The 17,101-nt window shown below is 33.6% G+C and overlaps 1 protein-coding gene across 3 annotated transcripts in view; it reads left to right on the forward strand.

The window, feature by feature from the left end:
• GABA-B-R1 (gamma-aminobutyric acid type B receptor subunit 1) overlaps positions 1–17,101 on the forward strand; it is a 596,854-nt gene that overhangs the window by 301,971 nt on the left and 277,782 nt on the right. For 2 of the 3 annotated variants that reach the window (XM_076396068.1, XM_076396066.1), the window contains exon 2: positions 3,029–3,295. In XM_076396068.1, the coding sequence (XP_076252183.1) occupies positions 3,029–3,295 (267 nt within the window). The remainder of the gene's footprint in view (positions 1–3,028; positions 3,296–17,101) is intronic. The other variant, XM_076396067.1, reaches the window with a different exon arrangement.

Here is a 17,101-nt window from a genome sequence, read left to right on the forward strand (position 1 = left end):
TTTTTCACTAATCACGAACTAAACAAACACTAACTAACTAAACACTCTGCACAAAACACGATATACGAATTTGTTTCGTGTATCAGTTGACAATTCATCTGTCATCTGTCAAAAGTCATCTGTAACAGACAACTTTTTTTTTTAAATTTGATATGACTTGAACTCAAATCCTTTTAAGCCGTACGAATTGTTTTATTTATTTAAAATTTGAATTAAATTTTAAATAAATAAAAAATTTTAAATAAATAAAACAATTCGTACGGCTTAAAAGGATTTGAGTTCAAGTCATATCAAATTTAAAAAAAAAGTTGTCTGTTACAGATGACTTTTGACAGATGACAGATGAATTGTCAACTGATACACGAAACAAATTCAAACAAAAAGGGCTTTTTTTAGGGTTTTTCCAGCAATAATTCTAATTTTTCTCGCCGTAGAAACCATCCTTGAACTTCAACGAACATTTTAAAAAAAGATTTGGCCAAATTGGTCCAGGCGTTGTTGAGTTATGCGCTTACCATCACATTTTGCGATTCATTTTTATATATAAGATATATATATATATATATATATATATATATATATATATATATATATATATATATATAGATTAAAGACACACATAGTTATGATCCATTTTTTTAATTAATATAAAGCTCTATGATAAACTATATTTTTTTGTTTTGTAGTGCCTAAATAAACAAAGATGACGGTTTTCCGACGCGCGAACACACCACCTATAAATGTCCTTGCGCGAAACAGGGAAACTCCAAGTTGATTCCGCAAATTTCCAACGACTGGCCTTGAGATTTATTTATGGTCATCGCAAAGGCCAGATGTACTGGATATTGTAAACGTTTAAAATCGAATGGTAAATCCGTTGGAATCATCAGTATACGCGGGATCAAGACATCCTCTTCTTTATATTTTCCCTTTATAATTGTTGGCTCAATGACGTTATTCATCATCATTTTCATAGCCAGTCTTGTTGCATTGCACAGTCGAGTTGATTAATTACTTTTACGCAGCATGATTGACAACTTATCCTATTTTTAACTTCAAATTTTGTGGTGGTAATCCAGGCAATTTCAGTGAATTTAAAAATATCGTTACCTTTGTTAACATATTTACATATGTACTTTATCGACTTCACAGAGTTACAATATTCCACATTGATGTGAGTCTCAAAAGCTTTGGATAATATTGGCGAGTATGGCACGATCCAACGATTGATTGTCTATATCAACATTTTGTCCTCTTACGTTCACAACTACCGATCCCCCATTGTCCACAACTGATCGCCGAAGATACAATGGGTATCCATCATTTGCCGTTATGGTTTGAGCAATCAAATCTCTTGGGTATCGCTTGGAACCCTTGCCGTCAACCGTACAGGGTGAATTATAGCTGAAAACTCCGCAAGGTCCATGTATCATGTGTATGGTAACTACTGCATGCAATTTTGAGTCAACTACGGGAAAGTGGGCATGAAATTGTCCTTTATCCATTCCATTTTTATGTATCGCGCACAAGACACAGAAAATGATGTCATCTGGAAACAGCTGTTATATTTCCGAAAGTTGGCTAAGAAGTGCTTGGAATCATTTCCAATCACAGAAACTAAAGAGCGTAAAGGATCTGGGGGTGGGACCAATTGTGGCAATTTTACTTTTCCACCAGCACAATAAAATCCAGCAGATTCACCACTGTATTTTAACGCCTTGCAATATTAACAAATTATTATATTTTCCCTAATTATTACCGATTTGTCAGCACAATAATATATTGCCGCATCATAGTGGATTGCAGCTCGTTCCAAGATCACAGGAGAACCATGTCTACGGAAATGCTCAATATAATTATGTCGTGCTCGCTGTTGTTGTGTTTAATGTGTATAAACTCGTTGCATTCTAATTCTATTTACTTCATTGTTACTCTCTAAAGAACGAAATTCTGACATAGCAATATGACTATTTTCTTGATCTGTCTCCCTCTGACCATCAGTGCGGTTAGCATGTGAGGTAGCTCTTCGCACATTTGATTGACTGCGACGACCTATGTCAGGTGGTTGCCTCCTCGGCTTCGTAAATTGTAATTAATCAAAGTGAGAAAAGTTCACGCGCACCTAGCAGTAAAGTAAGTTGTAATTAATCAATATGAGAAATGTTCTGGCGCACTTAGAAGTAAAGTTTCACTATCACAAAAAATCAACAAAAACTAGAGCACAAAATTTCAAATGTCACTATCACAAAGGATCATATAGATTGTCAGATTCGATCGTCGACACCAAAGAAAAAGCAAAATTGTTGTCTTTATTTAATTTCGAACATTTTCATATTTATTCACTTTCCCTGGACTTCCACAAATAAACCAAAATTATCCAAATTGGTCCAGCTATTCTCGAGTTTTAGCGAGAGTAACGAACAACGATTCATTTATATATATATATATATATATATATATATATATATATATATATATATATATATATATATATATATATATATATCCATTATTATCACTTGGTCAGGCCAACAATGTCTGTGGCTTAAATTTGAGCACACCATGTTTTTCACACCGACAATTGTACGTTGTATGCTGTCGAGTGGGTAAGCCATCAAGTTTGTTTGTATTAGCTAAAGGCGGGCTAACAAAAAATATTGTTCACGCTGTAGCGTTAATAGATTAGTTGTATGTAATGAATTTATGATATAAATAATTATTACTTAAAATAAATTATAATAAATTGAAAACAACTAATGTTTGGTGTATTGTTATTTCTATATTACCTTATCGTTCACGTCGCTCCATGCCTTTTTCACTCATATGTGATATATCCTTACACACTTCCAATATGTTATTTTTTTTACACTAGAAATTCTCTAGAAATTATTTACATGGCATATATATATATATATATATATATATATATATATATATTATATCTATTGTCTATATTATATAGAAAATAAGATAGTTCTGCAATAGAAAAATAAAATATTGAAATTAAAGCAAGTCCTCTTATTTTCAGAAGAGACGGACAACATCATGGATATCATGGACGTTTTCCGTTCTACTAATGTGTGTGGTACTTTCGGTAGGCGGTGGCTCGTCTCGCGGTATTATGGGCGGTGGAAATGTGCTGCATATAGGCGGCATCTTCCCCATCGCCGGAAAGGGTGGATGGCAGGGTGGTCAGGCGTGTATGCCTGCCGCTCGCTTGGCTCTGGAAGATGTTAACGCGCGAAGAGACCTTCTGCCCGGATATCAATTAAAATTACATAGTAATGACAGCGAGGTAAGTGAAATAACTGATATTTTTACATATTTACAGCTTACATTTACTTCTTAACAATCAATCTAGATAAATATATCTTCTTATCCAAATAAAATCATTAATTTTAATATTATTATTTAAAGTTTTTGGCTAATAAATTATATGAACAACGTACGTTAATTTAAATTGATTGACGTTGATCAATACTTATTTTTATTAGGAAAGCTTCGTCTGAAATAAATTTATATTCATATCCCTATATAATTCTTTACTTATTTTATTAATTCTTTTTTATTAATTATTCTTTAAAAAAATATGGTCAAATAATTCTAATAATATTTAAATTTGTTACTCAAACTGGTAATTTATATTATAGGGTTTTCAAAAAACTGTATAAAATATTTTTAGTGTTAGTATTATTAAATCAGGTAAATTTGACAAAACAACAATGAATAACAAGTACAACGGCCTCAAGAATGTCGCGACGATGTACTTCTTTATTGATTTTAAGCCCTTGATGCACAAAATCGAGGGATGTCTTGCTGCTGGCGAAAATTCCGCCTCAGACCATGACGGTCGCAGATTTTGGAGGTGATCGACGATGGCCGACATTGCGGGAGCCTCAGTGCTGAACAGCTTCTTGTCCGTGACGTGGATGCGCTCTCATCGCTGAACATCGACACGACGCATGAGTTGTCCATATCTTTCGATCCGTACCTCCTTGTTTTCATTTATGAGAAACTGAACTTTTTGGAACCTGTATGTTTTGAGTTTCAGCCCCTTTTTGGATATTCTGACTGATTTTGTTACTATTTTCTGTCGACTGTCTCAGTCGTACTTTTAGTTACTCTTTTTGGTTGTACTTGTTTCACTCGACTGATTTTTAGCGTTCTGTCTCTGTCGTCCTATCCGCGACCTTGACAAAAATTTACCCAATTTATGCTTACATAGATTTATATGTAATATGTATAGCTTTATTATAATTTTTTTGGTAGTTTGCTTGTAAATAATAATATATTGTGTATTAATATAGCAGCATTTTCGAACGATATTTTTCAGGATTGTTAATGTAATAGTTTAAAAAGATTAAAATTGTGAATGATAACTAGTAAAATATTTTGACTGTTTTTATGGCAATAATAGGTAATATTTCTAATACTCTCTCGATTATTGTTAAAAAATATTTCCGTTCAATAATAAATAAAGCATTTAAAACATTTTAATCATATCATTTTTAGTTATGTTATGGATTAGTTTTTTTATGATTAGGTATATATTTAATATTTAATTAGTATTTATGGTTATTGTACATCTTTACATTTTAGGTTTTCTTCAAGTTCTATTGGATTGTCTATATTTATTATAGTATATTATTTGAAAATAGCAAGTAACATATAAAAATACGATAAAATATTTGTGGGGTATTATTCCATCCCATAGAAAAATTCCATTTTTTTTACACATCCACAGAACATTCAAATATACAAGTAACTCTATTTCGTTTAAAATTTAATTATTAATTTTATGTTGATAATATTCAGTATTTATTTTATTCCTTTTTTTGTAAGTTAGTACGTGAAGGGATATGTACATCTCCGTCTCGATTATACTACCGTTGGAAAATATAAGCACATATAAATTCAACTGCTGCAAGTAGTTATCTCCGTTCTTTCATCTCTCACAATTTATACAGGAAAGGACTAATACATCTTCGTCTGACTTCGCGAATTAAACAAAACAGTTGAACTGTATTTTTGACAGAAAATAGTAATTACTATTTCCAGTCGCTAGTTTTTTGACTATCGACTGTTTCGACTGTATTGCGGCTATCGACTGTTTAGACTGTTCCCAATGCTAGTATTTATCAAAATGTGTGTTAGAACATGTTTATGTGCTGTGCAAAATTATATACAGCAAAGACATTTTGGGGTATTAGATTTTCAGCTTTTAGAGAGTTTTTAGAGTCTAGTTCTAGAGGTCATTTGATTATAACAAACGGCTTCGTTTAATGGTTTGAAATGTTTAAATTAAATTAGCCTTTTAGTTCCGAAACAACTACTTATTACAGCTGGCAGTAATTTAACCTAAGAACTATATGCGGTATAAACCGGTTTTATTGAAGTGATTACTATTTAGAGGCGATAGAAGCAATTTAATTGATTAGACTTTTATTTACCTGTTATATACGGTAACAAGGAAGAGTCAGGATAGTGTTAATTATTTAACTATTTTAAACCCGCACGTTGACCTACGAGACTGAGAAAATGGTGTTTACTTTGAATTATACGGTATGCTAAAGATTTGAATACTCTTGACATATTTTGACATTGCTCTTCCTGATAAAGATAAAGCTTTCTCATAGGATCGAAAATTTGTTGGAAATTCCAATTTAAGATGACTCAGATGGGAGCTCAATGCATACTTGTCGAGAACCACAAAGCTCAAGATACTTGAAATAACATCTATATTAGTCGCTGTGGATACAAAATAATATTAAAATAATACTTATTACTTATTAGCCTTATATTATACTTCATATATCATTTTATTACTTATTTTGACGTTTGTGTAAATAGTATAGAAATGACAGAATATGAATTCGTTGCTATTATTAAGATACGCTCCAAAGTATGTACAGAAATAATTTTAATATTAGTGTATCAGACAAAAGAAAGACTCCATTAAGTGATATTGTGGTTAAGTAAATCGAATTTTAAAAGATCAGACGGCCTCAATAATATAACCATTTATTATTGGGGTAATCAAATACACAAGAATTATGAATAATTATTATAGGAAATAGTAATAACCCTTTCATATCACATTTTATCATTATCATCATTTTAGTACTGCAGATATATATTTATTAAACTTTATTACCTCCATTATAATTTTCAAAGTTGTATTCATTGTAGCTTGGTATGTTGGTGCCAGTTCATTATTTGGAACCTGCCAAAAAGCCCTACTAAAAATATTTTTATCAGTTTCAGTTCAGTTTTTCTAAAATGTTTTATTTTCTATATCCTTGATATAGAACTTCAGTTGTATATTCATATTATGTAAATATTGATCCGACATAAATTTCGTCACACGGTACTGTCCCCAAAGAATAATATCCTACTATGGCGATTTTTATGGTTATTTCCTGAAACGCAACGCAGCTCCTAGTCCATCTACGTTAAAAAGTGGGACCCCATTTAAGTTAATACGAGATTAAATTGCTTTTTTATGTTTCTCATATTTTCCAGTTAACAAATTCCAATAGTCTACGACTGGAAATTTCTCATTTTTATTATTTTTTCAATATGATATTTTGTTTTTATTTTACATTGTTACATAGTTTTGATATTTTGTTTTTCTTTATATTTTACAATTAGTTATTTAATAGCCTTAGAAGACTGACTTCCTTGCGCTTTTTAATATTATCTAATATAATAATGATGATAATATGGTTACTAAATGACTAATTTTAATTATGATAATAGTTTTCTTTGTTAAAACTAAATGTTAGAAAGAATACGCGGTTTATATCTATTTAGTCAATTTTATTTACACCGACATTTTTTACAATTTTTTAAAGGTAATATGGCTTTGTGTACCATTATATTTCATATTGAAGTCCTCATGTCGTATTGTAATGTTATTGTACGATAGTAATTACTACTAATAATCTACCATGTTACAAGTGGATCTCCTAGATATCGTTAACTTATAGTTTTACAAAAATCAAAAACCATTTTACAGAGCCTATTGGTGTGCGCCAATAACATTTTTATTTAACTTTTAATATGAGGAACGACCATCATTTTACTTTGAAATATAGATACATAAAGAAATGGATACTTTGTAGGCACCAGTAATGTGGCAGTCATATATTTACTTTATTTGCATAACTGTGCCATTCGTGATCTGCATGAATGAAAAATTTTAACTTACAGTATAATATAATGCAATATAATGGATTTAGTATATTGATGGTTTAATTAAAATTTTTAATCATATTTTTAAACTCCTAATATTCAGTGGCCTTGTTTAAGGTAGTTTATTGATCCTGACCGGTTTCCATAGAGCTGTTTCGTCAGCAGATGTTTCTTAAATCAGAAAAATTCCCCGGAAGACCGGAAATATATAGTCGGTTTTATTGCCAAATCTGTGAGGATTGTTTACGGCGTGGCAACATTCCAACACACTACTTACATCTCTCTTGCTCTCTGGATACAAAAGAGCGGCATTTTCTGCTACCCCGCGCCCCCCTCCCACCAGCGAACATCATTCCCTTTGTTAAGAGAACGGAGCAGTGTTTGTTTCGAACTTTTTTAATTTGAAAAAATAAGCGGTATCAAAAAATTAATAAACTTTTCAAAGGCACGTCCCATCCAAGTCTTCGGACAAAGATATTCCTTGTTTAACATTGCGGAATAAGTTTGTTTATTAATAAAAAGAACACAAGCTTACTTTTGCTTAAGATAAATCAATTATAACAATTTTAATTAGCTATTAAAAAAATGATTACGTCATGTGAAACATAATGTGAAATGAAATAATGAATTAATTAATAATTAATTAATTTTCATGGATGAGAAATTTTTATACCAATTTTATAAAAACAAGATATTTTAGGTGTAGATTCCCAAACTGGTCCGGCTACTGAGACGGCATGACGAATCAATTAGGATTTTACCGGATACCTCGAAATCCTTTCGCTATGACCCTATCATTCATTAAATTTGTTAATATTCTAATTTTACTTAGCGGTTTAAATGAACTATTGAAATAAAATCTGAGAGAAAAAATAGTTATAAACTAAATTAAGGTATAGTTATATTATTTTATTGCATCTACCGTTAAACATAACAATATTAATGAGCGCTTTAAAATATTCATCAAATTACTGTTAATAATTCATAATTTGTTCTATTTCTCACATGTCTCCATTTAGGCAAATTATGTAGTTAATTCCATTTTGTCTACATATTTTCATTACTTCATTTTTCTTTAGTACATATTTTTCACCTAAAACATCGAAAAACAATAAATTGAATAAAAAATCAGGCTCATTTCATAAAAGAATAATCCTTTTACCAACTGTAATAATTTTTTATTTAAAAATATAAAATTGCATCGTTACTTACTTATTTGCTCCAGTATTTAATCTTTAATACAATAACTGCCATATTTTTTCCGTGTGTTACCGTGCTCACCATTACAGATATCATCATTTTTCATCTTTATTCATCATCATTCATATAATCTTTACTTTGTTTTTAATAGCTTGCGATAATCTATACTGCTTTCTTTCTGCTTTGCTTTGTGTCATACATGGGGACAATTATCCACCAACAAATGGGAAATTTAAATTCCACAAACTATTTTATAATTGCTAATGTTCTTTAAAATATTGATTTCAACTCTCTCTTGATCACACTCTAGGTACACAAATTAAGGTACTTATTACATGCAATATTTGGTTACTACTTTGATACATAATACATTTAAACAATACCAGTCAAATTTACAATTTGTCCCGAACCTCACTAATTATTACCAGTTCGTAAGCAAGAACACTTTTGTGTTCTGAGCTCATCAGATATCAAATTAATTGAAATTCTTATAATTGAAAATGGATTGATTAATATTATACTATGAATCTGATAAAGCTGCTTACTAAAGACTAAATACTTTGTAAACTGTGTGATCTATGTTAGGATGAATTTTTCGCACATGCCATGTCTTTATTGAACAGCTGAATATACATTCCGATAAAAGGGACACATTAATTTGTTATCCCTACAAATAATGTAAACTGTAAATTTATATGATCATACATTTCTTAATCGTAATATGCTAACTATGATAACTCTTTAATTGTTCCAAGAATACCAGAATAATTACAATACAAAATCATTTTTTACAAAAAATTTTTTTACAGAAATGATTTTTACAGATTTATAGAAATGAACTAAAAAGGTGAATAATCATCAGGTCCAATGAAAGTAGAGCCTGAAATATTTGTTTATATATTTTGTATCGCTGATTTAAGGACTATTTCTGCTTGCTTGATTTGGACGTAATTCGTTTTATTGGAATTGACTTACTTGTAGGAGACATTACCCAACAATTTTAGGTCTAAAATTCTTCCTCCGTATAAGTTTTAACGAATCCAAGTTTTACGCCTCCCGATGCTATGGTTTTCGTTAAAAAAGGAGGCAAAATTTTTGCTAAGCGGATTAATATGTAGATTTTCAGAGACATCTTTGATAGGTGTTTTTTTTTGCTCTTTTTATATAGTATAGGGAACGAAATAAATCGTAATGAATCGCAATGAAAATATTGTCTAAATATATTTGTAAAATTTTCTCTACATCTGTCACGAATTTGGCTTTTATATTTACACTTAAAGTTAAGTTTTTTTTAGTTTTGCTCTTCGAAATGGTGGTGCGAAATTTGCCTGTTTAAATAGTGGCTTTTGTTATTTTCTGGACAAGATAACTCGGGAAAGGTACGAAGACCTTTCTTAATGACTAGTATACATTCTGTAGGAAATTGCGCAACATGGTATTAGGGTAGCAGAGCAGAAATGGACCGAAGTTTTGGGTTATTGTGTTTGTAAGCTCGAGGAATAATGGTTTCTCGAAGCGTTTGGTTATTTATGGCATAACATGGGGAATTCAGAATCATTCTCAACATTTTATTTTGGACTATTTGTAGTTTTTTTTTATCTGAGTGAGTTTTTATCTTTGAGGAAACAAGGTCATATTTGAGAACTATATAGAAAACTTGGTATTAAAACTTAATCTACAGAAGTGAGGCAGTAACGCCGTAACTTTTTACAGTCGCTTGCTGAGTTTGATCTAACTATTCTCAGCGCTAGCCTAAATGACGTCCAATGTTATGTATGCTTTATACTTTGTAATCACGAAACGGAGACCCTTTCAACCACTAAATGTGTTTCAATAACGGAGCGTTTACGGTGTATAATTACTTTTTTGTGTTTTAGTTGTTTTTTGTGGATCAATTTAATACTTGAAGCGATTGGCTTTAACACTTAATAGCTCTTGAAATTTGAAGCATACTAAGAGAATAAGAACGTATAAAGAAGGCAACGCCGAAGGAATAAAATGAAGAGTTAGCTATATAAACTTTAGGACTATCAAGCATGTATTTATTAGACAGTACCGGAGCGAGTGGGGAACAGTGGCTACTTCAGACCGAATAAACTTATTGGACTTGGATTTAATGTGTAATAAAGTGTTCTAAGTTGGTCTAAGTGTTCTTGAGGTGGTCGCTTAGTATGAAAGCGACGCGGCATAAATATTATAATTTTAGGATAATTGTATAAAATTTTTATTCAAACAACACATTTGTAAATATCTTCAAACTGGCCAGTGAATTTACAAATTCTATGTTATTTTTTAAGAATTCCCTGGGGAGATACTCAACACAGAGGAGAGACTAGAGTTATAGTGTAGGTTGCTGTATGAACAGGGGAGGGATTTTAACTTTGCTTTTGAAGGAAAACGGGCTATTTTAGGAATAAACTTTATATATTCATCATATAATTACTAATTGTCAGACTTTTAGTTTCCAAAGAGCCTTTAGTAACACAATAATACTCTTGTTAAACTTTAAACTTTGAATAATCTAAGATACACAGTTTGAAATGATTGCTTTTACCAAAGTCGCATGAGGCAACTTGAGGAACCTTTCCTGAAATGTGTTCTGCGCCTGAAAATGTTTTTATTTTATGCTTATCCGAGTCTTGCTTCTTTATACGAAATGGCATCATTAATGGCTAAAGTTGATTTTCGGATACCTCTTCTGTGTGTAGGTCTTCTTCCATGATAAAATATCGGACCCACTTGCAACTCGTCTATCTAAATCCCTTTTACAAGTTTCGGCTATCCCATCTGGAGCTTCCTTTCACTTGCGGCCCCGTATTAATTCGACGTCAAATTAATCATATTACGATAATACCCCTGTAACATCGTTGTCAATTCTTTAAACATAATTTTATTACGGTCCTGGGTAATCAGACTATCACCTAACAAATGTAAATTACTACAAAATTCTTTGATGTAGTCTACCACTGTGTGCATACTTAATTGCTGTTTCATCAGTCCGAGATTAAAGGAATTATTTTTTAACCATATTTTTAATAACATTGGCCAGTGTCAAAGTTTTGTTTTCACATCTTTATATAGGTGCTCTATAATAAGTACATGAGTCAATAATTTTTCAATATTACCTTCCAAGTCTGAAATATAATCCAACAGTTATATCTTCAGTGTGACTTTAACACACATCCTATTGTCCAGATATTTTTAGTTGTCGTGTCAATTATATTTTGGTGTATAGATTGTCACTTTCTATATAATAGCGAAACGACATCTCCGCTTATTCCCTCCGGAATTTACTAGATTATTGCTGTTCTCGGGGGTTTAATTGGTTTATCATTTTCGCAATTCCTTTTTATTTCATCTTTTGAAACGTTTCGAGGGTTAATTTGTATTTATCGAAGTTAATTTTTATATTGTGGTACCTTAGTATTTCCATTATGCCTTTTTCTAAACGTTCTTCACGCCTTATTCTTTATCTGACTGCGAAATGTTGTAACGCAAATTTTACTATTATAAAAAAGAGAGAAAAGTTAAAAGCTTATTTCAATCACTATTTACTAGCATAGCCTGATTTTTTTATTATTACTCTTCGTGATTCCACAATCTGCCGTATTGGCAATAAGTATTTCTTATGTCTATATTATATATATATATATATATATATATATATATATATGGCATGTAGAAAATCACTTCATTAAGCAATCTTCTGTAAAAAATATTATCTTAATTAATTAGTCTTATTCTAAAACTTACTCTAAAGTCTACATATGTCCAGTAATCAAATCAGGTGGTGTTAAACGTTTTAGTCTACGTACTTCACTATCACGTCGCCTTTTTTAGCTGATTAGCGAGTACATTGGGATGCAATGACACTCTTTCGAAATACTTCACACAAACACTCGTTATAGGTTCTAGAGGAATATTGCGTTGTATCACTTTATTTGAAATATAGTACGGAGCATCAACAATGGCACGCAACACCTTATGTTGGAACCGTTGAATGATGGATATATTAGATTTGCTAGCGGTACCCCATAGTTGGATTCCATATACCCAAATGGTCTTGAGTATTGACTCACACAGTAATAACTTGTTATCTAATGATAACTTGGATTTGCACCCAATGAGCCAATACATTTGATATAATTTGAGTTCAAGTTGTTTCCGTTTCGAGAGTATGTGCTTCTTCCAGGTTAGGCGCCGATCTAAGTGCATACCAAGATAATGTTAAATATCTTGTTCTGCTTGGGGGAGTTGACGATGATTGACATTCACTGGTGGACATTTTCTTCCGCCTAGGGTAAACGTTATATGCGTGGATTTTGTTTCATTGGCTTTAATATGCCATGTCTTCAACCACAATTGTATTTGCTCCAGGTGGGTTTTAGGTTTATTGATGCTGTAACTGGATCTTCATGGGATGCTACGATTGCTGTGTCATCTATATATGATGCTACAGTAGTTATTTTTGTCGTGAGCAGATCAACCCTATACAGAAGAAACAGTTCTGGAAGCAGTACACTAACTTGCGGAAGTCCTGAATATATGGGATTTAATTCGGTATGTTCATCGCCTTGATTTACAATGAAATGTCTATCAGTGAGATACGATTTTAGTAACTGATAGTCCGGATGAGGGAGAAGTTTCTTTAGTTTATCCTGCATGCCCGTATGCTATACTTTATTAAAAGCCTGATATATGTCTAGAAAAGTAGCCGAACCATATCTTTTGCCATTTAGGTCAGTGTTTATTTTGTTTACAAGTCTATGCACTTGTTCTATAGTCTCATGCTTACTGCGAAAACCAAACTGATGTTCCGGAATAATTTTTCTTTCTTCTATTATATAGTTTGGCTTCTTTATCTATAATTTTTCGAAAACCTTCGAGATTATCGGTAATAAACTTATAGGTCGGTAGGAGGTCACATCTTCTGGTATTTTTCCTGGTTTAAGAATCATTAATATTTTAGCTACTTTCCAGATACTAGGGAAGTAATTAATTCCTAGCATAGCATTAAATATAAATGTTAATAATTTTATGCCCTTTTCTGATACATCTTTTAAAATTTTAATTTAAAGTGATAACCAGGAGCTTTTTTAATATTAATCTCTCATTATTTATTGTTTAACTTTTTTGACAGTTACATTCTCGTGCAATAAATCCATTTGAAATGGCGAATCTAGAAAGCTAGTAATTTTATTTTCCTTTTTTTTTGTTCTGGCCGTAAACCAAGGCGGTGGAATGCATGACGCATACCTGGTCGCGGAGACTTGCCATGGAGTGACAAGTTGGGCCGGGTTATGTGGAACTGCCTCTGGGCTTACCAATACACTAAACCGAAACCGCCTCACAGTTGACCCCTGTGGATCGCTACTGCTACTGCATTAAATTTGAGGATATGGCAACCGCTGACCGGGCAGCCGTTACTGGGCACGAGGGCCCGGCGATTCTATTGATTCGCGAACCTGAGTCAACACACAACTGGATACTCTTGTATGGGGGCAAAAGTTATGATTGTAGCGACGAGTGAGGCCGTTTCAGCCTGGAAAAGGGGGGGAGTTTAGCGGTGACGTGGTGCTAAGCTCCCAGCATGACGACCAGCTCGCGAACAAGCGCGTTTTCAGAAGAACTTGAGCTGTTTGTGAAATGATTGAGATATGAAGGGCTTGGTTTCTGGAGTGTCAGTTTTCCTATGAATTTGATTATTTCTGACAAACCATGGAGCATTTAATATTCTCCTGAGGAGCTTATTTTGGAAAACTTGAAGCCGTTGGACCTGGTCGGGTGTACCAAACTTGAAGTAGAGATTAGATCCGTAGAGGAGTACGGACCGAATTAACATCTTGTAAAATAAGCATTTGATATAGATGGGAAGTCTGCTAAAATGGCAGATCAGAGAAGATAGCAGGTTTGCTATCCCCGAACCTTTTCGGATTGTTTTCTGGATTTGGGAATGCCAACCGAACCGCCGGTCAAAGTGAAGACCTAGGTACGTGACGTTATCCAGCCATGGAATTATTGCGGTGTCGATCTTAGGTTGCGAGACGCGCAGTGCGTAACGCTTCTTTTGGAAAATGATGGCCTGGGTTTTCAGAGGGTTGATTTGCAACCTCCAGAATTTGAACCATTTGACCGCATGATCGAGCTGCTTTTGTAAACGTTCGTGAATTGTAATTTCGAACCTGGCGGCCGTGAAGAAAACAGTATCGTCAGCGTAAAACGCGATATCAATGTGTTCTTTTCTCGGCAGATCTGAAATAAAGAGGTTAAATAAGGCTGGGACCAGCGGAGAACCTTGAGGTACGCCAGCATCGATTTGTTTACGACTGGAAAGTGATTCCCTGATCTTCACCTGGAAAGATCTGTCCGAGAGATAGGACTTGATGAGAGCGGTTAGGTCTTCTGGGAGGTCTAATCGCAGGCACCTTGCGATCAATCCGTCGTACTAGACCTTGTCGAAGGCTTTGGTTAGGTCCAGAGGAACTGTTCCAAGCTTTTTACGTTGATCAAGAGCGTGATGGATGTGTGCGGCCAGACGGGTAGATTGATGGACGGATGAGTGGTGAGCACGAAAGCCGCATTGTTCATCTGGAATGATGTTGTTTTCCTTTGTGAAAGAGTTGAGAGCGTAGAGTATTGCCCTCTCGGCAAGCTTCGAAATGGCGCTGAGAAGGCTGGTTTCCAAGACGCCGGGAAATGTTGCAGCCTCATGATGGAGTTAATGATGTTTCCCAGTTCTGCGAGCTGCTTATGCAGGAGTTTTTTTTTAACTGGCTAATCGATATTCCATCGAAACCTGGAGATTTTTTGGTTTGAAGTTTGCCGATCATAGTCTGTAGAGACTTTGAAGATACGAAATGGTTGAGAAGAAAGGCTGGGGCTACTGGTCTTTTGATGGAGTTGGATTCGTTGATGACAGTGTCACTGTCTTTAGCTTTAGTGTTCTCTGCATGTGGGAGGCATTTCAATTGAGCTTCGTAGGTCTCTGCAAGGAGCTCGATTTTTTCTTGGTCAGTGACTGCGAAATTTTCTGTAACCACCGACTTAAGGGGGGATGACATTGTGCGTCTTCCCCACGAGGCATTTGGAGACACGCCAGAATGAAGGGGGCCTTCCAGTCTTTGGTCCGCGAGAAATGAGTTCCATTTCATTGCTCGCGGTATAGATCCGCCACCCGATGTAGATCTAAATCTAATTTCTCCACTGGAAGTTGCCACTGAAATTGATGACCTCAATCCTAAAAAGGCACCTGGTATATATGACATTTCACCTGGATTATTGAAAGAACTGCCACGAAAAGCAATCATCATGTTGACATATATATTTAATACCTGTTTAAGGCTGAAGCATGTCCCGGAATGCTTTAAAGTTACACAAATAATTATGCTCAAAAAACCTGACAAACCTGCAAAACAAGTCGAATCTTACAGACCTATTTCGCTACTACCTGCAATATCAAAGCTATTTGAGGAACTGATATTTGAACATGTTAAACATTTTTTAACAATACCATATTTCCAGTCTGGTTTTCGAGATCACCATTCAACAATCGATCAAGTGCACAGAGTAACTGACGCGATTGAAAGAGCGTTTGAAGAAAACAAATACTGCCCTGCAATATTCCTGGATGTCTCACAAGCTTTTGATCGGGTTTGGCATTTGGGATTAATCTGTAAGATGAGCAAATTGTTACCGCGTAACTATTGTCAATTGCTGTAGTCATATTTATTCGGAAGAAAATTTAGAGTATCGCATGAAATGGCGTTCTCGACATTTAAAAATATCTCGGCTGGAGTTCCTCAAGGTAGCGTCTTAGGACCTCTCCTGTATCTGTTCTACACTGCTGACTTTCCAACAACAAAAGAAACACTTGTTGGAACCTTTGGTGATGACACAGTTATTATGGCAAAAGATATATCTCTGCCTAGGGCAATAGAAAAAGTGCAAGTGGCAGTCAATAAAATCTACAAATGGACAAAATATTGGAAAATTTAACTTAATAGCTCCAAATCTGTCCACGTTAATTTTGCATTAAGGTGAAATAATAAAAACTTAATTATATCACCCAATGGATGCCCGATTCCTCAAGCAGAATCAGCAAAATGCCTTGGAATTCCTCTTGATCGTAGATTAAATTTGAAGCATCACGTTAGACAAAAAGCAAAACACATTAGAACCAAAATAAAACAACTATACTGGTTAGTCGGAAGATACTCTCAACTTGATCTAAAATCAAAGAGGTTGATCTATAATACAATTATAAAGCCAATTTGGACCTATGGAGTGCAAATATGGGGTTGCACTAGAAATTCAATTAAAAATCAGTTAGTCATACAGCGCTGTCAAAACAAGGTTCTTTGATTGATTACCAATGCCTATCGCTATATAACCAATGAAGAACTGCACGATGACCTGGAAATCAAATTGATTTGCAAAGTTGTGCAGGATTTCGCCTTGAAACACGAAAGAAGATTACTAAATCATACTAACGTGGAAGCAATACAACTGCTGGACAGCGTGCAGGATGTCAGGAGATTGAAACGAACAAAACCATACGAACTTGTGTGAACATTTAATGTGTATTATTAATATAAACTATAGCTATAAGTTAATAATTAATAAATAATTGTAATTTTATAATTGAGGAATATATTCTGATGTATTGTCTCGCACTCGTCTTGCTTGTTAATTAATCCAAGTACATAGG

This window comes from Rhynchophorus ferrugineus, unplaced genomic scaffold, assembly GCF_030347505.1.
Source record: "Rhynchophorus ferrugineus isolate W39M unplaced genomic scaffold, kcgeb_rfMv2 rfM2, whole genome shotgun sequence".
Classification (NCBI taxonomy): Eukaryota; Metazoa; Arthropoda; class Insecta; order Coleoptera; family Curculionidae; genus Rhynchophorus; species Rhynchophorus ferrugineus.